Source organism: Solanum pennellii, chromosome 4 (genome assembly GCF_001406875.1).
Source record: "Solanum pennellii chromosome 4, SPENNV200".
NCBI lineage: Eukaryota > Viridiplantae > Streptophyta > Magnoliopsida > Solanales > Solanaceae > Solanum > Solanum pennellii.
The window spans coordinates 65564385-65584415 of NC_028640.1; the positions used below are offsets into that span (position 1 = coordinate 65564385).

General features: G+C 32.6%; 1 protein-coding gene across 16 annotated transcripts; it reads left to right on the top strand.

The window, feature by feature from the left end:
* The first annotated feature begins 5244 nt into the window (after positions 1–5244).
* Positions 5245–18453, top strand: LOC107016933 (F-box protein At2g26160-like). 16 transcript variants are annotated; one of them, XM_027916430.1, is made up of 10 exons: positions 5245–6644; positions 8552–8692; positions 10879–12459; positions 12550–12656; positions 13480–13574; positions 13791–13963; positions 14072–14223; positions 14312–15461; positions 16251–16405; positions 18274–18453. In XM_027916430.1, the coding sequence occupies exon 1, from the start codon at positions 5466–5468 to the stop codon at positions 6642–6644; it is 1179 nt and encodes a 392-aa protein (XP_027772231.1). In that variant the 5' UTR covers positions 5245–5465; the 3' UTR covers positions 8552–8692; positions 10879–12459; positions 12550–12656; positions 13480–13574; positions 13791–13963; positions 14072–14223; positions 14312–15461; positions 16251–16405; positions 18274–18453. The 16 variants fall into 16 exon arrangements, 14 of the variants coding, with proteins under 14 accessions (XP_027772231.1, XP_027772228.1, XP_027772233.1 ...); XM_027916427.1 differs by having other exon boundaries at positions 12550–13963; positions 14312–15121; positions 15191–15461; XM_027916432.1 differs by having other exon boundaries at positions 12550–13963; positions 14312–15121; positions 15256–15461.
* Positions 18454–20031: the final 1578 nt, after the last annotated feature.

A 20031-nucleotide genomic window follows, 5' to 3' on the forward strand; every position in this document is an offset into this window, starting at 1 on the left:
ATATGAGAGCTCATTTTAATAATAACACATATATATTTCATTTTTAATATTTGAATCCCTCCTTTTCGATTTATATAAACTTTTTTTTTATTTTGTTTCAAAAAGAAAATAACATCTGAATTTTATTTTTTTTTACAAAGCATATTTAAGATCACAAAATTAAAAAATATTTCAATACAGAAAAGTTAAATATACATATAAATTTTAATTTTAATTTTGATTGATTCCACCTAATATTATACTTGATATATAATTATTAAGAGCTAAGCATAATCATTATTTATTTAATTTCATATAATAAATAGATATCACAGTAACTTTTAGAAAATGAAGAAATAAAGAAAATGAGGTAATACTATTAATAATCACTAAAGATGTTTTTATAACTATTTAATTTTCTTGTTATCGTTTGTAGTAGACTTTTGCTTGCACAAAATTACATTTTTACCTTCGATCATCATTCACTTCATATATAGAAAGATGTTTCTAGAATTATTTATTCTTGATTAATTTTTGTTAGAATGAAATTACATTTTATTCTTAGTCGTATTTAATACAAAATATCATCCTATTCATTTTTATTTGTCAAGTTACTTTTTAACATCTTTTTCTTTAATTTCAATCTAATATATATTATTAATTTTATCACACTTGTTTATTTTCAAGTATATTATTAGAGTCAAAATGAAGATGGAAATAATTAATTCATGATAAATTTTTACACATTTTTTACAAGCATAATGAATAGAAAAAAATATTAAGAATTAATTTAAAGTAATAGTAAAGTAGAGTAATAATAAAATAGATTTCACAATAACTCACAAAAGAAAAGAAAGTGAAGTAATAACAAAATAAATTAATGGTAAAAACAATAACTTAAGATGTTTCTAGAACTATTTAATTTTTTTTCTTATCATTTTTGATAGATTTTTGTTAGCATGAAATTACATTTTTGCCCTTAATCATTATTCACTTCATATATATAGAAAGATGTTTCTAGAATTATTAATTATCTTTCTTAATAGATTTTTGTTAGCATGAAATTACATTTTGCCCTTGGTCGTCCTCCCACTTCACTCTTCTATATAATAGAAATGTATATTAGGATGGAATAAATAATGCAAAGACCATCTACTACTTCCAAATTCCAATCAAACATGAGATAAAATAATCATACACTTTATTTTAAGATTATTATATTTTATACCTCACACCAAACAATTCATAATATTAAATACTCTGTTTCAATTTGTCTGTGTGATTTTGGCTTATTCCAAGTTTAAGAAACTTAATATTTTCTCTACTTCATGTTAACTAACTGAATTATTGAGATTTTCTTTTATAATTGAAAATAAGTGAGTTATTAAAAATTCATCTGAAGAGTTGCGACTGTTTTCATATATATCTTTTTATTTAATGAAGTTTTAAATTAATTTTTATTTCCTCCATTTCAAAAAGAATTATCTATTTTCTTATTCGAAAATAATGACTATTTTTTTTTGGAGGGGGGGGGGGTGCAATACTTTGGTTTTAGTTTTTTATGTAGCATGTGTTAAGGACACAAGCTTAAAGAGCATTTTGGTATATTTGATGTAAATTTAATTTAGGACCGCAAAATTGAAAAATCTTTTTACTTTCTTGAACTAACCCAAATCAAACTAGGTCATTATTTTTTAAATGGATGGTGTATTTTATTTTTTTTTAAAAAAAAGTAGTTGGGAATCAAAAGGGTATAGTGAAAAGTAGCATTCAATTTATTTTCATAAATATTTTTCTTAAGGGGTGTGTCAGTAATGCACTTAATATCGACCTCAAGGAGTAAAACTTTCATATTTGTGGTCTTAAACTAAAATTATGTTTCATATATCAAAATGTTATTTAATTTGATTTAATGGTCAAATGAGCCCCAGCCTATTATCCGATTTTCAACTACACACTTTTACTTCACGAAAATCTTATTACCCTCTTAAACTATTTAAAATTGAAATTATTACCTCCCTAAATGTTTATGTGGCAAAGTGAGTGTATTTCACTATCTCAATGAGAGTGAAGATCAAAAATAAATGTTAAAACTTTATTTTTAATATTCTTTTCATTTTATTTTTTTTTCTTTATTAGTTTTTATTTCATCTCTTTTCTTCTTCTTAGTTCTTATAACTTAGTAGAGCATCCATGGTGGTCATCAATTTCACATCACGAGCGAAAACACCACCATTACAATATCTATTAATATACCATAATTCTTAGATAGAAATCTCTTTTTTATCCTCCACACAATCGAAAATTATTAAGTAAATTACTTTGCACCCATTTTCAAAATCAACTATTAGCAATTAAAACACTATTGAAATATCACTTTTAAGCTATTGTAACAAATTTTTTCAGTTAACAAAATTCATTCAAACAACTTAAATAATGTTGGGAATCTCTTAAAAATTAAAATTCTCAAAATATCCTCATCGAAGAAAAACTTGACCGATATTTTTTTTTAGGTCATTCCTGTTATTGAACCCCTGCCCTTGCAAAAATAATACAAAGGGTTGTCATTCCTCTAATTATCACCATAATTTTTTTTTGCTTCTCAAGCTTTCTACTTGTGGCTCTATGGTAAGATGGAATTGAAGGATAAGATGAAGAACAAGAAGAGGAAGAGAAAGAAATAAAAGGAAAAAAACAGAATAAAATAAATAGTCAAAAAGGAGAAAAAAGTAAAAAAATATGTGTCAAACGTGTGAATTTAAGTGATCAACATAAATACAATTGTGAATTTTAAGGGAGATAATAATTTTGATTTTAAATAATTCAAGGGGATAATAGGACCCCGAATAAATGTATAGTTAAAAATTCGATAATAGGTTAAGTGCTTATTTGATCATTTTATTCATTTAATTTTGCGGTATTAACTCTTAATCGTGTCATGTAAAAATCTAGGACTAACAGAAATGAAAAAAAAATATTATTTCTAAACAAATTAAAAAAAATGTAGGACAACTAAATTAAAATAATGAAGTGTTTGTTTCCTGTTAATTTATTTGGCATATTTTAGTTTGTCTTTAAAAAATAGTTCTTATTCAAAATAATTTAGTTTTAATTTTAAATCACTTTTTTATTTAATGTTTTAAATAGATTTTATATCTATTCAAATATCATCAAATAACTGAGTCGTACGGATAATGTTGATTTAGGCACTAGCTCACTTCTAATTTTATTTTTAATTTCAAATCACAATTTTATTTTTTTAAAAATAGATTTTATGTTTATTCAAATATCATCAAATAATTGAGTCGAAAGGAGCATGTTGATTTAGACACTAGCTCACTTCCAATTTTAATATAATAATGTTTCTTTGGCCACTAATAAAGTGTGTATTGAACTTTTGGGAAGAAAATACTAGATTTTGCTATATATTTGAAGAGATAACTTAAATAGTTTGAAAATATTGGATTTTGACAGTGTCCTTTCGGCTACTTGTATGGATGTGTAACACATGCATGGCCAATTGTTTATTGGCCTACAAACAAATTTGACCTCTTTGCATTAATGGTATTGCCGAAGCTATCATGAATGGCTTTAGAATCCATAAGATGTTATTTGTTTATTTCGTCTTTATGTGTGTCTCAGTAGGGGTTTGACAATGTGATATCATATCACGATATGATATTGTCAGATGAAATCAGTATTTGGATATGTAATTTTACGTTGATTTCATATTATGAGATGTGATATCATATTCTTCAAAAACCATGATATGTAATTATATGGAAATACCATATCATGATTTGAGTTATTTTAATATAAAAATTGATTCAAAAGTTTATATTTTGTTAAAACAACCTCACATATATATCTACTAACCATTTATTTTACATGTAAATAAAATTTATGATCACATCATTACTTTTTAAAATTTATTATTCTCACCGACATAAAATTTGTTATTTTCACTAGACAAAATACATAAAATCTCCCTCAAACTTGTTCGCAAAACTCACTTTAGCAATATAACTTTATGGACGTTTAAATACCCCCTTAGAAAACTTTCAAGTGAATTAAATACCACCTTATATGTATTATACCAGTTTCACGGTTGGGAGGTGATGGCGCCACGGTGACAACACGTCAATGCAATTATTAATTATGACCCCGCGAAGCGCGAAAAAATTACCTAGTATATATATAAAAGAAAACCTTAAGCCCGCCTACGTGGAGCCACTAGAAATTAGGATTTCCTTTTAATCTATTTTATCACCAAAACTAGCCTTCCCATTTCGTGAAACGTTATGACTTTAATGAAGAGTTGTGACTTTGATGAAAAGTTGTGACTTTATGAAAAGTTGTGAATCTTATGAAAAGTTGCGACTTTAATGAAGAGTTGCGACTATTATGAAAAATTGTGTCTTTTATGAAAAGTTGCTACTTCGATGAAGAGTTGCGACTTTTATGAAAAGTTGCAACTTTTATGAAAGGTTGTGAGCTTTCCAAGGGGTTGCAACTTTTCCAAATAGTTGAAACCTTTCTGATGAAGCACAATAACCATTTTTTTACACTACCCTTTGTTGTCTATAAATAGAGGGATTTTCGATCATTATAAAACTTCAAAAAATTTTATAACTCTTAGTATTTTTCTCCTTCTCCTTCTCCTCCTCCTCCTCATTCACAATTAAATATTTGTGTACTTTGCTCATGTTGAATGACTCGCTAAGACCGTTGCTTATGTTACAAATCCTTTTATGTCTTTTAACAATCATTAATTTATGCTTATGTTATTAAGGATAAATGGTAAGAAATAATAATTTTTATTTTCCTTCACATTATTAATGTTTGTTATTACGTAATCTTGCATGTAAGATAATATAGTGTTTTAGTGATAATGCCGGATATACTTTAAGTAATACTTCATAAATTTTGTGATATTTAATCGTGCGCGAAGCGCGAGTAATTTTACTAGTGCATTAATAAAAAAGCTCAACTCATAGGGAAAATACTGTATCGTTCTGCACGCCTTTTTCTTTCCTCTCTCAGTCTCGCTTAATTAGGTTTCATAACCATAGTTACTATAAACTATAGTTATAAAACCTAATTAAGTTTATTTTAATGGCTAATTATTCCAGATTAAGATCTCTTGTGTGTGCATGACACCAAATTGGTCCCTCAAACGACCGAAGGGTATATTCGTCATTTTCCCCTAAATAAAAGCAAAATCCAACAAGTAAACGAGAAATTTCTGTCAATTGCATTATTCTTCTATCCAAAGAAACACCACTAGTGTTCCTGGAGAGCTCCGCTTGTCTCACCGCCGTACTTGGAGAGTTCTGCCTGTCTTATCGCCGTACAAAATAGCTACTGAATAAAAATCGCAGCGTGCTTCCTCATCTTGTCAGCGTTGGCGAGGACATAAATTAGGTATTTTCCTGACATTTTCTCAATATTATTATCAAATCATTTCGCTAGCTAGGGCTTCAAAGATGCCTGATTGGTCGAAACTTCAAAGTGATCTTCTGGGTGTAATTCTTGGTCGTATGGATTTGATTGAGGACTATCTGAATTTCAGTAGTGTATGTAAATCCTGGCATTCGGTGGCCAAGGAGCACAGGTTTATCAGTAATTTGCCTAGGGCTCCATGGCTAATGCTAGCCGAGAAGGATGATGGTGACGAGGATGATAATACCTGTAGGAAATTCTATAGTTTCTATAATGACATGATTTTTAAAAAGAGAATTCCGGAAGCCCATGGGAAAAGATGTATGGAATCTATGGGATGGCTTATCACTGTAGGAAAAGAAGACGGTGAAATCAGTCTGTTACATCCTTTTTCGGGTGTACAAATCCAGCTGCCCCATCAAAATACCACAACACTTTATGAATTCAATCGCACTCGCTTTCCATGGATTTTTATCAAGAAAGCTGTTCTCTCAGCTAATCCTTCTCATACACCTGACTATGTTCTTATGGTCATTGAGGGAAAAACCGAGCGCCTGAGTTTTTGGAGACCAGGAGATTTGTTATGGACCAGGATTACCAAGCCGATCCGCTTTGGATATTTTAGTGATGTGATATATTTTAATGGCAGCTTTTATGCGATCACTTATGGTGGTTGCATCCAAGTTTGTGATTTCATGGGCCCTGAGCCTGCTAGTATTCGTATAATAATGCAGATTGCACGATTGATTGATTGTAAGTATTACATCCTAGAATCACTAGGATCATTATTTGCAGTCGCGCAAAGTGGTTTTGGTTTAAGGTATGTCGAAGATGATAGCGAAAGAATTCGTTTGACGTTCATCCCAGCTATATATGATCATGATGAGGTTATACAGTGCATGTCCGGAACAATTTTTTTTTTTGTTTTCAAGATTGATTTAGATGCTCACAGATATACGCCAATCTGGGATTTAGGGGACAGAGCTTTTTTCCTGGGTGCTAATGCTTCTTTTTCAGTCCAAGCCTCTCAATTTTCGGGAATCAAGCCCAATCATATTTATTTTACAGATAATTGTTTAGGTGCATACCTCCACTCTGAAAGAGGCGGCGGCTTGGACATGGGGATGTTCAACTTAGCAGATAGTAGTTTCCAGCCACATTATGATGGTGTTTCCCTCAGTCGTGTTTGTCCTCCAATTTGGGTCACACCAACTCTGTGCTGAGTGAGTCATTTTTCTGTATTTACCCTTTTTTATTATTCTATATGTTCTTGTTTTACCTCCAAAGTGAACTAGGTTCTTTTAAAGAGTATTTAGAACATGTCATTTACCTTCAGACTTGGTGATGTATCTTTGTTGTTTTCATTGAATTGGACAAAGCTACTCTTGTTAGTGGTTAGGCTACCTGGGCTTCAAGGTTTGTTGTGTTGAAATCTGCACTACATCAGTATTGTCTTTATTCTAGCTGACTATAGAAATTCTAGCTGACTATAGAAACGAAAAAGGTTGTAAGATTCTTCTATTACTCTGCTTCAATAAACTGTGTTTTGAAGTTGTTTCTTCGAGGTGTTAAAATGAGTTCCACACAGAAGAATAAATATGTGTTTGAGATGATTAAACAAACTGCCATTTTTGCTTGTGCTCATATAATTGTTAGCTTCTATTGCCTGAAAAGATAGAAGCAACAGAGTAATATTTGAGATTCTTCATTTTGATGTATCCTCTTCCTGTAGTCATCCTTTCAAATTACCTGATCCTTATCTGTACTGACTGGTGTTACATCAGCTTTCACCTTGTAAGCACTTCCATGTCTTCCTTTCTCAACCATTTCAGCTGGAGCCTAACTAGATCCTTGAATCTAAATCTTTTGGCCGAGGCCATTATGCTTTCTAGATATGTTATTGAATACTTGCACCTGGACTCTTTAGCAGAGCCAATGGTGTTGTTCTTGAACATTTTCTCCTTGTACTCTTTCTTTGAAGCACTGTTGCTCTTTCTCAGATGACAAAAGGATTTACAAAGAAAATGTACTTTGCCATAGTGTTTTTTAGGAAGCTTCCACTCATTAATAAGATGAACATCTTCAATAGATATTTAAATAAATTTTCTTTTTCGAAAATAATCAGGAACTTTGTGTTGTCTCATTGGATTACTTGGAAGCGTATTAGGAGCATCAACATTTCTATGATGGCGTTAAATTAGAAAGAGATGATGACGAATATACTGATAGAGAAACAAATAAATGCAAGAAATAGATTGCTTGCTATTGTCTGGACTGACCTGAGACAAAATTGTTTGGTCTTTTTCTGTTTTTCTGTTAAGTGACTACAATAAATGTTGTATTGATAAAGAAACCGCTCTATTATTGTCAGCTAAGCTTTGTTTGAAGTGATGAAATTCATACTTGTATAGTTATATGACTAACTATGCAAAGATTTTAGCTGTTTGCATATGTAAATTTTTATGGTATTTCAACTCCTCTTCATACCCTAAAAGCTAGATGTTTAGGTTTTTTGTTCAGTTGGAGCTTTCTCTCCCCTGTTAATAGCGTTGCCATTAACAACTTTCTGGAGTTTGTTAGCTCCATCGATTTTGTGTTATGTAACTAAGTTTTTACTCCGAAAACTCACTAGCTTTTGTTTTTACTCCAAAAGCTGTCAAGATCATCTGCTTTTGTAATATGGCACCATCCTGTTGCCTTTTGTCAATGAAAACGTCTTACTTCATCAATTTTTTTAGTGTCTAACTTCCATGAACTTTAGAAGTTTGTACACTAGAATTTCTGATCTGTAATTTGAGTAAATCCATGGAATCTGAAACCTTAAAGTTCACAAACTACTCCAGAATAGGACATCAAGAAGGTTGTTCCACTTGCAAATTGAGTTTTATTATCGCCCCTGGTGAATGGTGATACAACTATTTAAACAGTTTATTGGATGAAAGAGATGCAAAAGTAGAACTAAACTTCTCATTGTTGTACTAATTTACTTTTTAACTGGTATATAAACAAATCTTGGATAAACGAAGTCCTCTTTACCCCTCTTCCTTATTATTACTCTTTAACTGGTATGTCTCATTTATTCTGTATATAGGTTTTGGCCATTTATTTACCGTCCACATTTTCTTGACAGACATCCATTGATCCATCAAATCCAGTTACATCTGCTGATGTTCATAAGATTTTTGAGAATCTTGCTCAGAAGTGCAGACGCAAAGCTTCATTTGTTTTGGATGTTCAAGAATGTAGCATAATTTGCAGCTACACATCTAGCGTAAGTTAGTTTTGCTGCTTATCGCTAAAACATGTTGTATTTTAGTTACTCTATGTCAAGGGGAAATTGTTACTGTTGCCCAACTATTAACTAATTTTAGCTTATCGTATTATGTTAGTTATTATGAGACAATATGATCATGTTACTTTTAAAGCTCAAAGATCTTTTGGGTTATTGGAAGTATTTGGCAGATCAAAGTTCCTGTTCCTTTTTACAATTATAAGGTCTCTGTTCTAGCTTTAAGAAATAGGGCTTATTGCAGTAACTTGTATCGCGAACGGGCATTGTTCAAGGTTGTGATAATGAAACGGGCATAAATGAAGCGTTATGCAAATTAGTTTGAGATTGAATCGTAGTTTTTGTTTTTTTACCAAATAAATAATTATAAGTATGTGCTTCGCAAATAAGTCATACCACATCCCTTACAAGGAATTCTTCATGCAATGAACATAAAGGGGGAGGGAAGAACTAGAATAAACTAATGAACTTTTCCTATTGTAAATTTATCAAGATACTACTACAACAAATTAATATTTGCAATTGTTACAACATCTTGCTGCCTCTCTTTTCGTAGGTATAATATGTGATTGGTGAATAAAGGTAAAGGGTTCTCCAGAGCCCACATATTCTTATTGTCAATCATAACTCACCAAAATGGTCATTCATTGAGTTTATGTTGTGCCATTAGAAAACCACAAACTAAGGAGTCGTTTGGTTGGTGGTTGTGAAGTGAATTATTCATATATTAAAACTATCATAATAAGTACTATGTTAAGTACCATTTTAATTTCTAGGTATAAAATTCATCAAAAAAAGTACGGTGTTTGGTTACCTGATTACATTCCCGCATTACTAATATATGTGTAAGTTATGAGGAAATTTATGTGTTATTTATGCAGGGAAAAAGATGAAATAGCTTTTATAACGATAACTATATCCCACCTAACTAATCCTTGTATTATAGGAGAGGTGGCTCCCTACAAGTAATGGCCTAAAGCCAAAACTTAATAAAATGTCATGAATATTTTAAATAAAATTATGATTTTATTTTTCTAGATTTACTCTTTTAACCTTTTTTAGATGCGGAGCTTTAAATTATCCTTTCGAGGATTTATTCATTCAATAACCTTTAAATGAATATATAAAAATAGTTGATTCATAAAAAATAAGTGTAAAACAGAATATAAAACTATCATAAAAAGGGAAAAAGAACAAATGTACGACTTAACCTAATTTAGTCGCTCATTTGAACATCTTAAATTAAAAATCTAAAAAAATTGAAACCTTTAAATTAGAATAATTGTGTATGATATAGAATTAGATACCATTTTAGAGTCTTCTAAATATACAAATTTATAATTTTTCGCGTATAGTGATATAATATCATCAACTTTTTATTTTAAATATTTCAAGCTACAATTAATCGTAATTTTTCAATAGAAGTTTTGATAGAACCACTGAAAAATTACTTTATCTATCACAAAGTTACAATTATCCATAGAAGTTCATTATCTCCTTATATAGTCATGACATTAGGAATAGCAATTTTTTGGTCAAATTTTCAAGTTTGAAGTTAAATGACGGTAGAACTTTTTCTGATATGTTGGATCGTTGAATTAAATTACTTAAAATCTTCGTGTGTATCAATAAATTGTTGTAGCTTTATTAAATTGGTATGAATAGTATGAAAGTTATAAATAAGTTATATATTGTTTAATTAGTCCTCTGTAAATTGTTGTTAAGATGTATGCCTGTCGTAGATGTTTGAAGAATATACTCTTAATACAGATTTACTCGTATGATCTGGTGTGCACTTCAATGAGCTAGAATCAACCTTGTAAATTTGGTGAATAAGTGGTGGGGATAGAAGGAATACTGTAGTACAGGTAGCAATATTTTGTTAGAGAACTCCTTCTCTGAAGCTATTTAGTCGCGATCCCCCGAGGATGAGCTAACCTCTAAATTCCTCAGTTCAGATTGCAGATTTTATGCTTTGAAACAACATGTAGATAGATATATATGTACTCATTATGATTGTTGTCCGAATTGTAACAAACAACATGTTTGCTTACTGCTTAGTAATCATCTCTTTTGGTTGTTATACTAAGTATGTGTGATACCTTGTAAGTTGTATGACTATCGTTTTGTTCTAATATTATATCTCATATTCCCCATTGATGTATCAGATTGTGATTGGCTGGTTGGTCAGATCTTCCGCAGGAATTAGTGAGTTTGATAGCTCATTGTCTTGTTACGTTACTAATAAAGTCCGAGTCACATGTGTTTGTACTTCATGAAGGTCAATATTACCAACTATTTCTAGTATTAAGGGAGTTCAGCCATGGTTGTTGCTGTCTCGTGATGATTATTCAAACGAAAAATATGTAAGGTTTCTTATTAGCATACATGAAAGAAGAGTAGGTCACAGAGGTCCTTGGTAATGAGGAGTTTCGCCGTTCTTCCCATGGATGATTAGGGTTTATTAAAAATGACACTTCTAAAATCACTTTGTTAGTCTGTTTAACCCAATCATTAGGGTTGAAATCACCCTTCCAGCAAGGGTCAAGTCCCCTTATCTGTGAAAGTATTGTGCAAAGAAGCTTGACTGGAAGGGTGATTTCAGTGTATCTGCAATTGTTTCATTGATGATTTTGGATTTGTGATGGATTTTAGATATTCTGGACGGGAACGATGCAGAAAAGGAAGGTGAGCTTGTTTGATGTAGTGGATGACTCGTCGGCATTGGCGAAGAAAGCCAATGGAAGCTTAAATGGTGGGAACAGCATGACACCTTCGATCAACAAGTTGTCCTAAAAGTCTTACTCCCAGATATTTTATGAGGTTTTTGGAGGAGAGGAAGACTCTTCCGTTATGACATTAAAAAGAGGAGTTCTCAAGCTGATGAATATCCAATCATTTGGCTATGCTGTCTACGTCGCTGGCTGTCGTCACCAGGCAATCCGAATCATCTCTCCCTCACTCTATCTCTATATCTTCTCCCTCGGTTTTGATTTGTCTTTATTGTTGATGGCTCTCTTTGTGTCTTAGCTCTCAACCTTGCCTCTCATCAGTTTATATAGTCGCGGGCTTACATACTAGAGCTCAGTTTTGGTTTGGTTTTTCTCCCTTTTCATTATTTTTCTATTTTAGTTTTTTTGTTGATTTTCAATTTCTAATAACTGTTTTGTGCATCTAGTGGTTTGCTTCAGATTATGTTCAATTTCTTTAATGATTCTTATAATACAAGTACCAAAGTATTTGTATGTTATGGGGTTGAGATGGAATATTTAGCATCCATCGCCTCAGTGCGTTTGATTAATTTAGCAGAGTGAGGGTTGTTATACTTTACTACTTTCTCAGAAAATGACACTGCTTTATAATTCTAATGAAAATTTGCCTTTTCGTTCCCTTCTAATGTGTACATACTGTCATTCTTTGGTGGATTTAGTAATAATTATGTGGGAGTAAACCAAAAGCCTTCAAATTGGAGGACAAGATTATGTAATAAGTGGGAGGCTTCTGGCTATTGTTCATTTGGCAGCACATGTCATTTGTCGTGGATTATGAGAATATTGTTTATCCATTTTCATGGCTGCGGATGTTGAAGTCTGTTCAATTTCAATGGATAATTACTTACCTTTTTTTATGTTGTTTCTCTATAATCATTTTCAGAAAATAACTGAGATGGATCACTCACATGGGGCTCTTGTACTGGTAGATAACAGTATTATGTCCCCTGTACCGTCCCATCCTTGACCTTGGAGCAGGTATGTATACTTCTTGTTCTGGTAACATGAACCTTCTTGCGGTAACATTCTTAAGGTGCTGGTTTCCTTAAATGGTCCGTTATTTTTCAGATATTGTGATGCATTCAGCAGCTAAGTCTATGTTTAGCCATAGTGATCTGATGGGGGCGTATTTGTCATTATAGGAGAAAGGTTTTTCTTCTTTATATGGTTTCAAGGTTTGATTTACACTTATCATATGTTTTCTCTTCATCCTTAGTGCCCTTGAGGGTCTTTCATGGCCAAAACTATCAGATTACCCTGATTGAACGGAAAAAAGAAAAGAAAAACAACCTCTTATTAAAATGCTAGTCAAGCAGATTTTTTTAACCCTCCCTAGGAGCTCCCACCCCTTTTGCTCCCCTTGGTAACTCGAACTCGCAACCTTTGGGTTGGAAGTGAGGGGTGCTTACCATCCGAGCAACTCCCTCTCGTCTCGTCTAGCAGATTCAATTACCCGAAGTCTCAATTACTTACAATTGGTCTCTTGGGAAATTATTAATTTACCTTAATGGAACTATCTAAACAATAGTAGCTTGGAGTGCAAAATTCTTATTTTACTTGGAAACAGATAATAGTACATGCTATTATTCTAAAACATATATATCTTTTTATAAAGGTGACAAATTATGTAACCTTCTTGTTAGGTCATTTCTCTTCAATCACGTGAAGATTCTCAGGGGTTAGATCACTACCATACCTTTTTAATTTATCTAGTGAACATAGGCTTTGAGTGTGTACTAGCCGAGACTATGACATAGGCTTTGAGTGTGTACCAGGGGAGACTATGTGGGAACAAATTTCTATCGCTTTCCCCCTACACTTACAAGCAAATAAATTCACATTTTTTAAACATATCTTGTTCAGATAATGTGGTAATGTATTGCCTGTCTGAAGTTGGGCCATTACACATTTGACATTTGTAACCTGGGTGTTGTGTAAAGTACAAATTGCAACCCTTTTACAAGTCTGAAGCTGTATATGATAAGGTCCTTTACGCAGGCGTGACTTGCTTTTTTCTGAAGACAGTGGCTGCCCCATTAGACGACTGTGAAGTATAAGATTAGCTTACCCACTCGTCCGGATATTCAAATTATGTACTCCTTCCGTTTCAATTTGTTTGTCTTACTTTCCTTTTTAGTCCATTTGAAAAAGAATGCCTCTTTCTTTTTTGTCAATTCTTTAATTTCAACTTTCAACATGACATGATTTAGGCCGCAAGATGAAAGAACATTTTGCTATATTTTACATATCGTTAATTTAAGACCACAAGATGTAGAAGTCTTCTTTATTTTCTTTAACTCTGTGCCAAGTCAAAACAAGGCAAACAAATTGAAAGGGAGGGAGTATGTAACTTATGAAAATCAACTTGGCAAAGAATGTGTACTTCCTTCAAAATGCAGAAGGTGCAGGCCTACCCCCATTTGATTGCTGGCTTTGTTTAAGAAGCATTAAAATGATGGTGCTGCGTGTAGAAAAACAGTAGGTATTAAATTTTCCTTGCTTTGTCTTCTGTGTTGTTATTACGTGCTAGATCCATTTTGTTTACCGAAGCTGTGACTTGATTGTCAATTTTTTTTGGCACCATAAACAGCGTCTAGCTCTCAAGAGCTTGGTTGACATAAGCATGGAGTCATTACTCCTCTCTCAGAGCAATTGACAAAGCCATTCGTCCATTACCCAATGCCATGATTTGCATTACTCTGAAGGAGTTGTTTGGTGGTGCCCATAATCTTCTTCCAATAGGTCTGTTAATTGTCTTCATTTAGGTTCTTTGAATTTATTATCTTCCAAAGGTTTGGTAATCAGGCTGGACCTGAAAACCTCCTTCCAGGTACGCAGTTGGTTGTGCCTGTGTGGCGCTGAATCACAAAACGAGTTGGAAATCCTAATCGTCTTGGAACTTCCAATAAGACGAGTTGGAAAACCTACTCATTTTGTGACGATGAATCAGATGACGAGTCTGAATGTGCAATTTGGAACTTCCAGCAAGTAATTCAACTGAGACTCAGAAATCTTCAACTGTTGGCAAAGACAAACAAGTACCTTTATAAATATATGACTTTCTTCTATACTTTACTAGTTATTGAGCTCCATTCCTCTTGCAGTAATTTCTTAAGGTCCATGTATATGATGTCTTTTTACAAAATATCTGCTCCCTATTTTAGAATTCTGTCACTATTTTTTTTCGTGTTGCTTGATTGAAAGCTTAAACTCAGAGTTCTTGTTTCCTCTTCACTTTAATTGGTGAGTGCTTGCCTGACAATCATAACATTCAGAAAAAATTTCTGTCAAAGTTGCATAATATATGGACATAGTGTGTTTCCTCAATATGGCAGGAAAATGCGCAAAAGATAGCTGAATTTTATCATCCCATTCTCGAATGAAGAAGATTACCATGCTGGTTTTCCCGGTCATCCTGCAAGAATTTTTGCACTATTCTCATGATTTTAGTCCTAACTTTAACATTCTTGGTTTACCATTAATACTATGATTTCCCTTTGGCATTGGACATTCCCCGTTTGTGTTACAGGCCAAAGGTGTAGGAATTAGAATCTGTAATGAGTTTACTGACAGGGTCATTGGCACTTTCTAAGCATGTTGTTGAGGTCATCAAATACTTCAGTGTTACAGTCAGTTTTTGGTGAGTATGCTGTATCCAATATTAAAGATCGAATGTCATCAATCTCATTTCTGGTCCTGAAATTTGCAGGAAGTGTGTCAAGTCACTCGTAAGCCTGCATTGTTTTATGTCACATGTGGTTATACTTGTTGTAGTACGTGAGGCTAGAGGTTTTTACTGTGGATGTGCTTCTAATTCCTTTCGGGATTGAAGATGTTAGTGATTTGTACATGACCTAGACAGTGCGCTTAGAACTGGGCCAGCAGCATACAGCATGGATCGTCACCTGTCACACATCTAAACAAGGATAATTGGCTCAAGGTTTTGCAAAGATAGCTGCCAAGAATATCAGATTGTTAAGGTTAGCAGAAGATAAGAATATCATATCATATATTTATATAAAAGATAACGCTAGGCCCGCCTACGTGGCGCCACCACAAGCAAGAATTTTCTTTTAAGTTTATTTATTTTTAAAACTTGTCTTCATTTTTAATGAAAATATATGGCTTTTATGAAAAGTTGTGACTTTAATGAAGAGTTGCGACTTTTATTAAAAGTTGTTACTTTTATGAAAAGTTGTGACTGTTATGAAACGTTGTGACTTTTACGAAAAGTTGTGACTTAAAAACCGAGCGCCTGAGTTTTTGGAGACCAGGAGATTTGTTATGGACCAGGATTACCAAGCCGATCCGCTTTGGATATTTTAGTGATGTGATATATTTTAATGGCAGCTTTTATGCGATCACTTATGGTGGTTGCATCCAAGTTTGTGATTTCATGGGCCCTGAGCCTGCTAGTATTCGTATAATAATGCAGATTGCACGATTGATTGATTGTAAGTATTACATCCTAGAATCACTAGGATCATTATTTGCAGTCGCGCAAAGTGGTTTTGGTTTAAGGTATGTCGAAGATGATAGCGAAAGAATTCGTTTGACGTTCATCCCAGCTATATATGATCATGATGAGGTTATACAGTGCATGTCCGGAACAATTTTTTTTTTTGTTTTCAAGATTGATTTAGATGCTCACAGATATACGCCAATCTGGGATTTAGGGGACAGAGCTTTTTTCCTGGGTGCTAATGCTTCTTTTTCAGTCCAAGCCTCTCAATTTTCGGGAATCAAGCCCAATCATATTTATTTTACAGATAATTGTTTAGGTGCATACCTCCACTCTGAAAGAGGCGGCGGCTTGGACATGGGGATGTTCAACTTAGCAGATAGTAGTTTCCAGCCACATTATGATGGTGTTTCCCTCAGTCGTGTTTGTCCTCCAATTTGGGTCACACCAACTCTGTGCTGAGTGAGTCATTTTTCTGTATTTACCCTTTTTTATTATTCTATATGTTCTTGTTTTACCTCCAAAGTGAACTAGGTTCTTTTAAAGAGTATTTAGAACATGTCATTTACCTTCAGACTTGGTGATGTATCTTTGTTGTTTTCATTGAATTGGACAAAGCTACTCTTGTTAGTGGTTAGGCTACCTGGGCTTCAAGGTTTGTTGTGTTGAAATCTGCACTACATCAGTATTGTCTTTATTCTAGCTGACTATAGAAATTCTAGCTGACTATAGAAACGAAAAAGGTTGTAAGATTCTTCTATTACTCTGCTTCAATAAACTGTGTTTTGAAGTTGTTTCTTCGAGGTGTTAAAATGAGTTCCACACAGAAGAATAAATATGTGTTTGAGATGATTAAACAAACTGCCATTTTTGCTTGTGCTCATATAATTGTTAGCTTCTATTGCCTGAAAAGATAGAAGCAACAGAGTAATATTTGAGATTCTTCATTTTGATGTATCCTCTTCCTGTAGTCATCCTTTCAAATTACCTGATCCTTATCTGTACTGACTGGTGTTACATCAGCTTTCACCTTGTAAGCACTTCCATGTCTTCCTTTCTCAACCATTTCAGCTGGAGCCTAACTAGATCCTTGAATCTAAATCTTTTGGCCGAGGCCATTATGCTTTCTAGATATGTTATTGAATACTTGCACCTGGACTCTTTAGCAGAGCCAATGGTGTTGTTCTTGAACATTTTCTCCTTGTACTCTTTCTTTGAAGCACTGTTGCTCTTTCTCAGATGACAAAAGGATTTACAAAGAAAATGTACTTTGCCATAGTGTTTTTTAGGAAGCTTCCACTCATTAATAAGATGAACATCTTCAATAGATATTTAAATAAATTTTCTTTTTCGAAAATAATCAGGAACTTTGTGTTGTCTCATTGGATTACTTGGAAGCGTATTAGGAGCATCAACATTTCTATGATGGCGTTAAATTAGAAAGAGATGATGACGAATATACTGATAGAGAAACAAATAAATGCAAGAAATAGATTGCTTGCTATTGTCTGGACTGACCTGAGACAAAATTGTTTGGTCTTTTTCTGTTTTTCTGTTAAGTGACTACAATAAATGTTGTATTGATAAAGAAACCGCTCTATTATTGTCAGCTAAGCTTTGTTTGAAGTGATGAAATTCATACTTGTATAGTTATATGACTAACTATGCAAAGATTTTAGCTGTTTGCATATGTAAATTTTTATGGTATTTCAACTCCTCTTCATACCCTAAAAGCTAGATGTTTAGGTTTTTTGTTCAGTTGGAGCTTTCTCTCCCCTGTTAATAGCGTTGCCATTAACAACTTTCTGGAGTTTGTTAGCTCCATCGATTTTGTGTTATGTAACTAAGTTTTTACTCCGAAAACTCACTAGCTTTTGTTTTTACTCCAAAAGCTGTCAAGATCATCTGCTTTTGTAATATGGCACCATCCTGTTGCCTTTTGTCAATGAAAACGTCTTACTTCATCAATTTTTTTAGTGTCTAACTTCCATGAACTTTAGAAGTTTGTACACTAGAATTTCTGATCTGTAATTTGAGTAAATCCATGGAATCTGAAACCTTAAAGTTCACAAACTACTCCAGAATAGGACATCAAGAAGGTTGTTCCACTTGCAAATTGAGTTTTATTATCGCCCCTGGTGAATGGTGATACAACTATTTAAACAGTTTATTGGATGAAAGAGATGCAAAAGTAGAACTAAACTTCTCATTGTTGTACTAATTTACTTTTTAACTGGTATATAAACAAATCTTGGATAAACGAAGTCCTCTTTACCCCTCTTCCTTATTATTACTCTTTAACTGGTATGTCTCATTTATTCTGTATATAGGTTTTGGCCATTTATTTACCGTCCACATTTTCTTGACAGACATCCATTGATCCATCAAATCCAGTTACATCTGCTGATGTTCATAAGATTTTTGAGAATCTTGCTCAGAAGTGCAGACGCAAAGCTTCATTTGTTTTGGATGTTCAAGAATGTAGCATAATTTGCAGCTACACATCTAGCGTAAGTTAGTTTTGCTGCTTATCGCTAAAACATGTTGTATTTTAGTTACTCTATGTCAAGGGGAAATTGTTACTGTTGCCCAACTATTAACTAATTTTAGCTTATCGTATTATGTTAGTTATTATGAGACAATATGATCATGTTACTTTTAAAGCTCAAAGATCTTTTGGGTTATTGGAAGTATTTGGCAGATCAAAGTTCCTGTTCCTTTTTACAATTATAAGGTCTCTGTTCTAGCTTTAAGAAATAGGGCTTATTGCAGTAACTTGTATCGCGAACGGGCATTGTTCAAGGTTGTGATAATGAAACGGGCATAAATGAAGCGTTATGCAAATTAGTTTGAGATTGAATCGTAGTTTTTGTTTTTTTACCAAATAAATAATTATAAGTATGTGCTTCGCAAATAAGTCATACCACATCCCTTACAAGGAATTCTTCATGCAATGAACATAAAGGGGGAGGGAAGAACTAGAATAAACTAATGAACTTTTCCTATTGTAAATTTATCAAGATACTACTACAACAAATTAATATTTGCAATTGTTACAACATCTTGCTGCCTCTCTTTTCGTAGGTATAATATGTGATTGGTGAATAAAGGTAAAGGGTTCTCCAGAGCCCACATATTCTTATTGTCAATCATAACTCACCAAAATGGTCATTCATTGAGTTTATGTTGTGCCATTAGAAAACCACAAACTAAGGAGTCGTTTGGTTGGTGGTTGTGAAGTGAATTATTCATATATTAAAACTATCATAATAAGTACTATGTTAAGTACCATTTTAATTTCTAGGTATAAAATTCATCAAAAAAAGTACGGTGTTTGGTTACCTGATTACATTCCCGCATTACTAATATATGTGTAAGTTATGAGGAAATTTATGTGTTATTTATGCAGGGAAAAAGATGAAATAGCTTTTATAACGATAACTATATCCCACCTAACTAATCCTTGTATTATAGGAGAGGTGGCTCCCTACAAGTAATGGCCTAAAGCCAAAACTTAATAAAATGTCATGAATATTTTAAATAAAATTATGATTTTATTTTTCTAGATTTACTCTTTTAACCTTTTTTAGATGCGGAGCTTTAAATTATCCTTTCGAGGATTTATTCATTCAATAACCTTTAAATGAATATATAAAAATAGTTGATTCATAAAAAATAAGTGTAAAACAGAATATAAAACTATCATAAAAAGGGAAAAAGAACAAATGTACGACTTAACCTAATTTAGTCGCTCATTTGAACATCTTAAATTAAAAATCTAAAAAAATTGAAACCTTTAAATTAGAATAATTGTGTATGATATAGAATTAGATACCATTTTAGAGTCTTCTAAATATACAAATTTATAATTTTTCGCGTATAGTGATATAATATCATCAACTTTTTATTTTAAATATTTCAAGCTACAATTAATCGTAATTTTTCAATAGAAGTTTTGATAGAACCACTGAAAAATTACTTTATCTATCACAAAGTTACAATTATCCATAGAAGTTCATTATCTCCTTATATAGTCATGACATTAGGAATAGCAATTTTTTGGTCAAATTTTCAAGTTTGAAGTTAAA